Genomic DNA, 11,564 nt, shown 5'->3' with positions numbered 1-11,564 from the left:
AAAATGAGCGACCGCTCACAAAATGAGCGACCGCTCACAAAATGAGCGACCGCTCACAAAATGAGCGACCGCTCACAAAATGAGCGACCGCCCATAAAATGGGCGGGTCGCTCATTTTGTCTGAGCTTCCCGAGCATTCTCGAATTCTTGTTCTTCCGTGCCCGCTTCGTGAGGATTCATCGTGGAGTCTTCCTGCAAGGAAAAACAAGCAAAACAACCTACCCATGGCCATCTAACGTCCTATAATGCCTAGAATGTGAGAAGAATTGTGATGCACGACGTTATAAAACCGGTGAAAAACCCGTGTGATCAGATACCACCAACACAATCGAACTTCGTCGAAGTAGCAGAAATCGTCGTCCCACTTGGAAACTTCGACAATCTGCAACACAGGTTTCTCAAAACCCACTTTTAACCAATTGTATTTTGTCCTCCCTAACTCTTGCAGACGAACCTCAGTGCTCTCCATTGGAAGATGAAGGAGCACTTTCAACTACTCTTGAACAAGCGAATGACGCAATGGAGGGAACTCGATTCCCTCAAGTTGCGTCTGATGCAACTAAAATTGTTCTATCACGCAATAGAAATGGGGCCAAGATCTCATCCTTCGGCGAGTGGACACGCTCGCAGGGAAAAGGACACAACAATGTTGTTGCTTATCCTATTGACCCATATTCTGATCTAAATGTTTTTTCTTTGGCTGACAAATGCTTCCTAAGTACTATTGTGCAGGGAATTGAACCTCGCACCTACGAAGAAGCCAAAAATATTCCGGTGTGGCAGCAAGCAATGCAAGATGAACTTGATGCCCTCGAACACAATGACACATGGGTTATTACCGAGCTTCCTCCACACAAAAAGCCAGTCAGATGTAAATGGGTCTATAAAATCAAGTACCAAAGTGATGGTACCATTGAGCGCCATAAAGCTCGTCTCGTTCCCAAAGGGTTCACCCAAACATATGGAGAAGATTATACCGAAACCTTTGCTCCGGTGGCCAAATTGGCCACCGTTCGTGTTATTCTTTCTCTTGCGGCTAATCATTCCTGGTCTTTATGGCAGATGGACGTAAAAAACGCGTTCCTACAAGGCGACCTTGACGAAGAAATTTTTATGAAACTACCTCCAGGCTATCCACACGTTTCTCATACTAACCAAGTTTGTCGGCTTAATAAGGCCATTTATGGACTCAAGCAATCTCCTCGTGCCTGGTACAACAAATTATATGATGCTCTCACCGAGAATGGTTTTTCTCGAAGCCATTCTTTATTTACCCATATGACCGACTCTGGTATCATCGTTCTCTTAGTATATGTCGATGACATTATTATTACAGGGAATGATATAGGTGGTATTGTCGACACTAAAATTCACTTGCACAATGTTTTCGATATTAAAGATCTTGGACTTCTTAAATACTTTCTTGGTATCGAAGTTACACGGTCTTCGAATGATCTATTCCTCTCTCAACGAAAATATACTCTTGATCTCCTTAGTGAAACAGGAAAACTTGGCACCAAACCGGTTCGGACCCCGCTTGACGAACATTTCAAAGATCAATGCGAGGGGGAATTACTTGACGATGCGGAACAATATCGTCACGTTGTAGGTAAACTCATATACCTCACTATTACTCGTCCTGACTTGAGCTTTGCTGTACACCAGGTTAGCCAATGGATGCATGCTCCAACTACCAAACACTGGCAAATGGTGGATCGTATACTCAAATATTTAAAGGGGACACCAAACAAAGGGTTGTGGATGAGACAAAATAAGCACACCGAGATTATATAGCGTATTGTGATGCAGACTGGGCAGGAGATCGAATGGACCGCAAATCTACCACCGATTATTGCACATTTGTAGGAGGTAACCTTGTCACATGGAAAAGCAAGAAGCAAACCGTGGTGGCTAGATCCAGCGCGGAAGCAGAATATCGTGCAATGGCCAATACAACAAGCGAACTCATGTGGTTGAAGCAACTTCTCCGAGACCTCGGAATCGAGACGAATAAGCCAATTCATCTCCATTGTGACAATCAAGCGGCGCTACATATTGCAGTCAATTCTGTCTTTCACGAAAGAACAAAACATATTGAAGTTGACTGTCATTTTATTCGGGAGAAGATAACTCAAGGCTTGGTTGCAACCTTGTACACCCGAAGTCAAGATCAATTGGCGGACATTCTCACAAAAGCTACCAGCTCATTCGTCCTTAATAAGATACTCTCCAAGATTGGCCTTTCCGATTTTCGCCAGCCAATCTTGAGGGGGAATGTTGAGGGACAAACCATCGATAAGAAACCGAAGAGAACATTGGACATAGGAGATATGATAACCGGAATTGATTTGAGCAAATGACCAACATCTGGACACGTGAGCAGCAACGTCAGAATACTAGAAGCATCTTCAATATTATGCTTATCTAATGAGCATAGTGAAAGACCATAAAGAGGCATCTTTTACTTTTAGACTTAAATAAATATATCTGCCATAATTCATAACGTCATTTTCATTGCCCATCCTGTAATACTATTTGTATATAGCTTGTGCAAGAGACATGAAAGAATAACAGAGACCTAAGCGATTCTTTTCGCAAAACAGCACAATCGCCTCTCTGCAACTCCTTTTTCCTTCGAGTTTCTTAACCTCCAAGATCAAATTGGTTGCTGAATCATTGAAGTTTTTTCATGTATACATACGATTTCTAAATAAAAATGAAAACAATAATCAAGATAGCATTAACCGTGGATTATGTCGTTATTACCCTTGATCTGCATGAGCATGGAGACGCAACAACAATGAATTGCATAGTCCACATAAAAAGCATGCCCTTCGAGTTTCTTAACCTCCAAGATCAAATTGGTTGCTGAATCATTGAAGTTTTTTCATGTATACATACGATTTCTAAATAAAAATGAAAACAATAATCAAGATAGCATTAACCGTGGATTATGTCGTTATTACCCTTGATCTGCATGAGCATGGAGACGCAACAACAATGAATTGCATAGTCCACATAAAAAGCATGCTTTTTGTATGTAAAAAAAAAAAAAATTCCGACAAGACAAAATAAGTAAAAAAGGAAATGCTGCACCATGGGGAAGTCCATTACCATAAAATATAAAGTGTAACTTAAAACATGGTCAGCCGTGAGGGGGATGGCGTTCAAGCCAATCCTGGATGGCCGAGCGGAGGGTGAGGTTTGGGACAAGAGTTCGACGAGAAAGACTCAGGTTTGTCATTGGAGATCTGTCTCGGCCTCCCTCTAACCATCTCCTGATTGCTTCTGCTTCGTACGTAAATCCATCCGCTGCCACTTGAGGATCTTTCATTACATCCTACGACACAACACAACATTGCACATTTAAAAATTGCACCTCACACAGCCAAGATATGAGATTTTTTTTTGTCACGTGCATGGACTTGCCTGTGTGATAGGGCAGATGAAAGAAGATGGAGTTTCAGTTTCTTGCCCTTCTGCTAGCTTTTTCTCAAGTTCTTCGACTGTCTTCAGTGCATTGTCTCGCTCTACCTCCATCTTATCGCGCCCTTCTTTGCTAGTTTCGAGTATCCGTTTCATATTCTCCACCTCTTCCTTGTCTCGAGCAAGTGCAACTTCTATTTGTTTCCTTAACCTACACTCGTCGTTGTACTTGACCTGCAACACTCCCGCCTGTAGATTCATGTTATGTTGTTCTTCTTTGCACGTTTCGAGCAGCTGCCTCATCTTATCCAGCTCATCCCTTTCTCCAGCTAGTGCATCTTCTGTTTCTTTCCTAAGCCTTAGCTCGTCGTTGTACTTCCCCTCCAACAATCCTGTCTCTACTTGCATGTTATCCCGTTCTTTCTTGTACGATTGAAACAGTTCTTTCATCATCTCTAGCTCTTCCCGTTCTTTGGCAAGGGCATCTTCAGCTTCTTCCCTAACCCTTAGCTCGTTGCTATACTTTCTCTCCAGCACTTGAGCCTGCAGTAACAAGTCATTTCGTTCTTTTATGGAAGATTGAAGCAGTTGTTTCGTATTTTCCAGCTCCTCCTTTCCTCTCCTAAGCAAATCTTCAGTTTCTTTCCTATGCCTCAACTCGTCTCTGTACTTGCCCTCCAACACTGCAGCCTGTATCAAAGTGTAGTCCAACCATTACACTCAAGACGGACATGTGTCAGCGTTACATACACTCGAGACGACTAAAACAGACCCTCCTTGAACCAATATCACTTTTTAGAGCCAAAACATGCACTGCTTGGGGAGGGGAGTATGTTAGCCCTCTAATCAGTCTCACCTACTATTTTTATAGGAAGGAGAGGGCTCTAAAGCTACCTTGTTAATGGCTGCAATGGCATCCTTTTCAGCTTCAACTCGCCTCATGTGTTCTTTACATGTTTCCTGTTTTGATAATCTAAGATTCTCCAAGGCCGTATCAAGCTTTCCATAGACCTCATCACCAATGCTTTTCTGTCAGATATTTGAAGATATTAAGCTTTTTGCGGAAGATATTACATAATTTCTATCAGACACCATCACATTACAAGCTTATGAACTCTGTAGAATCTCGCTTATAAAAGAGTAATTGACCACATATTGGGTTGCAGGGAAATTTCTTGACGACGAGGGCATCAGTTCTCCAGCATGGTACGCGTTGGAAATGGCATCAATACACGTTGTAGCTTCTCCATGGAACAGCTCCCAATTCATATCTGCATCTAGTGGAATCCTTGCACCTGATGCTTTTGCTTTTACCTGCTAACCGTAGTAGAACATGAACTATGAGGAGGAATCCAAACAAGAGTTGCAAACAAATAAAATGTTGAAATTAATACCAGGTTGTTGGACCGCAGATACTTGAGCTTAAAAATCATGTCCCTTGAACGAGAAGATAGCGATGGATTCTGTATGAGATTCTCTAGCCCTACGGAGTGTGCATCAAATAACCGGCAGAATGTAGAGCTAGTGTCAACTTCTTTCCCGATAGAGCTCAGAAATCGATATATTGCTTCAATGTTCCTCTCAATTGGGCAGGTGGGTTCCATAAGCACCTGTGTGAGACACCAAGAAATCTCTAAAACGACATCTGGATGAAAGGAAAAAAGAACAATTAATGCAAGCGAAAGTGAATCACCGACCTGAACAATCCTTTGGCAAGTTCTTTCAGCTACCACCTTACACTTGAAAAGTTCAGCCACAAGCCCCACAATCCTCACGAGCTTCACCCGAAGTCTATCCTCGCCATGAGCCATCCGAAAACCGTCATCCTCCATAGTCGCAATTTGAAACTCCATTTTGCATTTGTCCAAGAGAAGCCTCTTAAAATTGGTTTCTTCCCCAAAACGCTCATCAGATGGAACTGGAGGGAGCTCGCAGCTAAGCATAACGCATAAACGCCCATACAAATTGCGAGGATCCTCAACCGCTACAGCCATATCGAAAACGCTGGATACCAGAGACTGCAATGCACAAGGAACCATTGGAGTTCTCGGAAAACTTTGAGATATGATAAACGTTATGTCCATAAGCAACAACGACGAAACCTTCAAAACTAGGGCAGACGGGGTTCCTCTTATCGTGCTGACTAGCTGATCCTTAACTTTCTCGAAGTTCTGATGAGTCAACCAGTTCAGCAAACTACAAAAATCGGACAGAAAATCATTTCACAGAGCACTTTGGCTGAAAAGCCGAAGCCTTAGGTTACAAACGTCATCGAAACCTCGTCAAATTGAAAGCATTACCTCTTTACCATTTCCAAAACTCGATTATCCACTGTCAGATTCCGACCGTGATACGACGGCTCAGCTTTCTCCTCCTGATTAAGTCAAACCAAATAAACACCAGGATGCGAATCAAAAACTAAAGGGAGAGTGACGCACAGCAAACTCAATTACCCAGGCGAAATCCATGGAAACACTTGTTCTTCTCCTCTGCCGAAGGCTCTTTGTCCAACCCGTATCTTCTTCGACTTTTCTCTTCCCTTTGTTTCGATCAACTTCGAACTTCTCTCATATTTCGCCATTATAGCGGGTTTAAGCTTTTTGCGCTGCTCGTTCGTGCATGCCCTTGAGAATCGTAATGGTCGCGCGACATTTAAACTTGTGCAAGTCTGGCGGTTCGCACATCTTACCGGTTAATTAGTTAATAAATTTACATGGGCTTAGACCTGAGAAGAAACACATTGGACCCAGCGGAGTAAATACTAGGCCCATTTGAATTTATAGGCCTCGGAGTGATAATTCTACGGAAACCCTAGCGATAAATAGTGGAACCTCTCCATCAACTTCAGTCGCCGTCTGAGTTGTGGCGTCTCTTTCTTTCTAGAGAAATCGGCGTGTAGAGAGGTAGAAGCTGCGTTTGCCTCCATGAGAGCCAAGGTACCTGTTTCTTTCTCCTCATTGGATCCGAATTGGTTTCTGCGTTTTGATATGTCCTTGTTCTTCGGTATCTGAATCTGGCTCTCGGTTTTCTACCCTGTGGATGTTTTTCTGAGCAACTATTTGAGCGTTCCTTTTCCACGAGTGGACTCTGGGATATAGAGAGGACTTAGCAATGGAGTCTACTTTCGATGAAAATTTCCCCGTTTTTCTGCTTGGTTCCTGGGAGAATAGCTAGGAAAGGTTCAGGGACATTGATTGAGGTTACTCATAAATGATTGACGGGGAAAATCTGAATAGATATTTGTTTATGTTTGGCACGTCTCCAATTTTCCATTTGTCAGTTCCGATTGACAGTTTATGAATCCCTGCATTCACCGGGAGCAGAGTTGAGATCGTTACGGTTGCCGTTTGTGATAGTGGTCTCTGCGGGGGACTCGTCGCAGTGGGCGATTTTGTTGTAACAATAGCACATGTAACTTCGTCTCTTGATCAGAGACAGCATGATGAGCCCTTTGATTCCACTATAGTCGAATTTTCGAAGAAAGTTTTCCTGGTCTTTGACCATGAATGCCGCCGCATAATCTCATATTTTGCAATTCATAGCGTTTCTGCATCTGACTGGCAAGGCTTTTGGATTGCGTTTGAACATTCTTGCAGTGGAAGAAGAAGCGCATGAGGAGGCTGAAGAGGAAGCGCAGAAAGATGAGACAGAGATCCAAGTAGCTGAACCTGAACGCCTCTAGTCGTGATGTTCCTTGTGGTTTCTTTCTCTGTCTAATTTCCTAGTTGATGAGTGTTTTTGAGACCCCTGTTGTATGTTTTACATATGGATTTTGAATATAAATTTTTGCCATATATATCCTCTACTCCACGTGTGTTTTGGTCCTAACTGCCCTTTTCAGACTTTTGTTTATTTAAATCGAGGATTATATTAGTTTTTTTGTAATTGGGAATTACGCTACATTCAACTTCAAGTTTTCGTTCCCAATACTTTGAGATTCTCCGAATTCGTTCCTAACTAATATGCATAATAAAATACAAAAGATAAGAAAGGTAAAGGAACGCCAGAACTAGGAGATTAAAAAGCTCGCAACCTCACAAGGATAATAACTGTCTTTGAGAGAGCTGTCGTTCACGCAAAAGCGATGGCGGCGAGAGCAGTTCGTAGCAGCGTAGTCACCGCTTTAAGCTTCGTGCCGGCGAAGTCATCTCTCTTCTCCGGTAAATCCAAGTTTGTCGGTGTTTGGACCATCGAGAAGCGATGTTTTTCCTCCAAAATAAGCATGAGCTTGAGAGCCGGCATCGTCGGTCTCCCCAACGTTGGCAAGTCCACTCTCTTTAACGCCGTCGTAAGTTTATCCTCTTTCATGGGTCTTTTTTTCCACTCCTTTTTTGTTTTATGAATTCGGCTATGGTTGATGTCCGTAAATTTTGTGTCTTTTTGTGGGTTTCTGCTCGGCATTTCGTCAAACACCTTCCGTGAACCTTCTTATCGTCTCTTTTTATCGGTTGTGATGGAGTACTGTTGCTATGTATGGCGTGTTTTCAGGTAGATAATGGAAAGGCTCGAGCTTCGTTGCGTGTTTATGTTGTTAAATTTTGAGCCTTTTGTTATGTTTCTGTTTGACATTTCGTCGAACACCTTTCCCTTAACCTCCTTATTAGTCTATAATGAAGAGCTGTTGCTGTGAATGGCGTGATTCAGGTTGAGAACGGAAAGGCTCAAGCTGCTAACTTCCCCTTTTGCACGATTGAACCGAATGTCGGTATTGTGGCCGTTCCTGATCAGCGTCTACAAGTGCTCTCTGATCTCAGTAACTCTCAGAAATCCGTCCCCGCATCCATAGAGTTTGTGGACATTGCCGGTCTTGTGAAGGGAGCCAGTCAAGGAGAGGTGACATTCTTTTGCTCAAATTCTTTTGTGCTCTGGTCTGAGTTAAGCTGCTGAATTCTGAGCTCGGACTTTGTCCTCTTATTTTGTAGGGTTTAGGCAACAAGTTCTTGTCTCACATCCGAGAAGTCGATTCAATTCTCCAGGTGTTTGCCTATTCTTGTTCGTATTTCTGCTTTGGTTTCCTTATTGATATCTTAAGAGTCATTCCCTCTCTGGAGTTAAAATATCAAAACTATGCCGCAGTTAGTTTCTGGATTCTGGTTGTGTTCTTACTTGTGGTTTATGTAAGCATAAAAAGAAAATTGTTTCTGTTCCAGGTAGTGCGATGCTTTGAGGACAATGATATTATTCATGTGAATGGCAGAGTGGATCCTAAGTCTGACATTGATGTCATCAATCTCGAACTTATTTTCTCTGACTTGGATCAGGTACACTGAAATCCATGCTTCTCTCATGGTTATTAAAATTTTTGTATGGAGAGTTTAGTTTCTGACTCAAGGATCATGCTAAAATTTTTTGTCAATATCTTGAGTTATATTCACCTGGAAACCCTGCCCTCTTCTATGAACATTTTTCCCACTTTCCTTAAGCTTTTACATGATAGAGTGTTAATTTATGTTTGTTTATTCGATCATGAAGCTTATCTTGGTTATAACGATGTTACCAATCTGTCGCAAATACGTCAAGCTCTAGTTCACTTTGTCTAAGTTGTGCGGATAAACTGATTTGCACCATTTACAAGAAATGCAGATCGGTAAAAGAATTGAGAAACTAAAGAAAGGGAAGGCCAAGGATTCCCAATCCAAAGTGAAGGTAAAACTCGTCTTTTTCATGGAACCTTAGACTTTTCAAGCCTTAGTGAACTAGGAACATGTACATATTGAAATATATGGGCTGTTCACAACTATGGGACATTTTCTGGTTCAGGAGGAAGCAGAAAAATCCGCCTTGGAAAGAATCCAGGAGGCTCTTATGGATGGAAAACCTGCTCGGTCAGTCGCATTGACAGATCTTGAGAAGGATGCCATAAAGCATCTCTGCTTGCTTACAGTGAAGCCAATGATCTATGTGGCAAATGTTGCAGAATCTGATCTAGCTGAGCCTCAGAATAATCCATACGTTAAAGAAGTGAAGGGTCTTGCATCTGAGTTGCAGTCAGGACACGTAATTATTTCAGCACAGGTTGGTGATTATATATGATTACATCCTTTGAGTGAAATGTTCGAGAATTCCTGTCTTTTAGTGTACTTGGAAATGTTCCATTACATCAAACCAGGTTGAATCTGAGTTAACAGAGCTTCCACTTGAAGAAAGGACAGAATATCTGAAGTCCCTTGGTGTCAGTGAAAGTGGTCTTGGAAACCTTATCAGGGCAACATATAGCCTGCTAGGGTTGCGTACATATTTCACTTCTGGTGAAAAGGTAAGAACACATCCCAACACTCTGATCACTAGTATATACTCCTGTTGAAATATATCACCTAAAGATTTTCGTTCAAATGCCAGGAAACAAAAGCTTGGACCATACACGAAGGTTAGTTTCAATAAAAGGGGTGCAGAATTTGCATTATTCTGGAGAATTCAATTGTGATTTTGGTGGAAATTCTGTGTCAACACAGGCATGACTGCACCGCAAGCTGCCGGAGTCATTCACTCGGATTTTGAGAAGGGTTTTATTAGAGCTGAGACTGTAAGCCTTCTCTTTCTTCCTCATAAATCTGTGATACTTCCGCTGTTAATCTTCTCTGACAACTTGCCACTACATATGGACATGAAAACTATAACTTAAATGCTTCACTGTCAAATGATGCAATTTGGATTTAGAGTCATAAAAATTATATTGCGATCCACTGGTATGACGAATTACACCAGGACATCTTTCGGGATGGTGTTTTCAGGTTGCATATGAGGACTTTGTCTCTGCCGGCTCATTTGCTGCAGCAAGAGAAAAGGGTCTTGTGAGTTTCTCCTGCTCTCCATAAAAAAATATCTCACAAATGTCATCGTGACTGACGTTTTCCTCGTACAGTTCAGGTCAGAGGGCAAAGAGTATGTCGTTCAAGAAGGAGATGTGATGCTCTTTCGCTTCAACGTATAGCACCAATCATCTCTGTGCCTGAGATGCATAATTCAAGTAAGATCTCCAAAGCATCACCAAATCGGATTTCTTTGCTTAAAAGTATTACATTCTTTGTTTTCCTTCCGGCATGAAGGAATTCGGGATCAAAGAGTAGATTTGTTAAATTCATGGGGATAGAGAGATGAACAATCCATTTTCTTTTGCAACTTGGCAAAAGGAGCAATTATATACGTTATGTCTTGTCCCTCTCAAAATCTGAAATTCGTATTATCAAATCACAGTTGATGCCTTTGGCTTCTAAGCAAGTGGCAAGATGGGTCCTCGTGACTTGTAACCTAAGAAGCTTTTACCAAATACAAGATCTTCCTTTGGTCCCAAATCAGATCCTCTCTTCTAATTTTTCATTATACCATGTCGTCTTTGGGGAAAAAAAATTCTTTAATAAGTTGCAATAATACAACCGTGGTCCACCTTGTTGGCTAGAATATGTATACATTTGATTTGAATGATATAGATGATAGAATTTTCCTAAAAATAAAAGCAGTGTGGATTGATCTAAATGAGGCGTTATGTTATCATGATCAATAATAATTAGGTCACACGGTGGTACGCTCCAAAAGTCACCGAACCAAAAGTACACACTATGGTTGCTAATGGCATGATGAATTCTCACTAGAAGATCGTGTGATGTTTTGTGGGTCGGTCGGTTTTCTTGTCCTGTTCTCGTGAACTCGGGCGGTATGAAAGGAACACTGTCGGGAAAGTGACGTTTTTACTCGTCAGTAGGAGTTTTATTTAAATATATGGATCGCCCGATTAGCCCAATAATAACAACAATAATCGTTTTTCATTGAAACTGTTAGCTATTGACCCAACAGTCACCTCGGCCTTTGATAGGTACAAATCTTGCAGCATGTTGGAAACATGTCCCATGCAAAGAGAGTGGCACTGTTCATGCAAATTTTCTTACGACCTGTTCAAATCATTAATTAACAATCCCTTTCGAAAGATTCAAACCCCATTATCTTCATAGAGTAGACAGTCGTTTACTGTAATGTTCATTGGTACATCGCTTCTTGATTTTCCTCATCCGAAGCTTTTTCTCTTCGGTTTTAGGTTTCAAGAAGTTGGCCGATGCCGAACCCTAGCTAGTTACATAAGCCCAAAGCCAAGAATACATATATATATATATATATATATATATATATATATATATATATATCTA

At 41.6% G+C, this 11,564-nt stretch overlaps 1 protein-coding gene across 2 annotated transcripts; it reads left to right on the top strand.

Moving 5' to 3' along the window:
• Positions 1-7,383: 7,383 nt before the first annotated feature.
• Positions 7,384-10,580, top strand: LOC104810259 (ribosome-binding ATPase YchF). Of its 2 annotated transcripts, none has more exons than XM_010536456.2 (11): positions 7,384-7,714; positions 8,071-8,259; positions 8,349-8,402; positions 8,577-8,687; positions 9,010-9,072; positions 9,187-9,441; positions 9,536-9,682; positions 9,766-9,793; positions 9,879-9,949; positions 10,158-10,217; positions 10,294-10,580. In XM_010536456.2, exons 1-11 carry the CDS (start codon positions 7,511-7,513, stop codon positions 10,468-10,470), a joined length of 1,359 nt encoding a protein of 452 aa, XP_010534758.1. In that variant the 5' UTR covers positions 7,384-7,510; the 3' UTR covers positions 10,471-10,580. The 2 variants fall into 2 exon arrangements, with proteins under 2 accessions (XP_010534758.1, XP_010534759.1); XM_010536457.2 differs by having other exon boundaries at positions 7,388-7,714; positions 10,289-10,452.
• The last annotated feature ends 984 nt before the right edge of the window (positions 10,581-11,564 follow it).

This window comes from Tarenaya hassleriana, unplaced genomic scaffold (genome assembly GCF_000463585.1).
Source record: "Tarenaya hassleriana unplaced genomic scaffold, ASM46358v1 Cleome18, whole genome shotgun sequence".
Classification (NCBI taxonomy): Eukaryota; Viridiplantae; Streptophyta; class Magnoliopsida; order Brassicales; family Cleomaceae; genus Tarenaya; species Tarenaya hassleriana.
This window is presented reverse-complemented; position numbering and strand designations above follow the sequence as displayed.

What these genes read in the sequence shown, in the direction of transcription:
- LOC104810259 (XM_010536456.2), top strand. Translation starts at nt 7,511, where the DNA reads ATGGCGGCGAGAGCAGTTCGTAGCAGCGTAGTCACCGCTTTAAGCTTC. An exon ending in ATTCCCAATCCAAAGTGAAG is followed by an intron (nt 9,073 to 9,186) that starts GTAAAACTCGTC and finishes TTTCTGGTTCAG; the next exon opens with GAGGAAGCAGAAAAATCCGC. An exon ending in ATTTCACTTCTGGTGAAAAG is followed by an intron (nt 9,683 to 9,765) that starts GTAAGAACACAT and finishes TTCAAATGCCAG; the next exon opens with GAAACAAAAGCTTGGACCAT.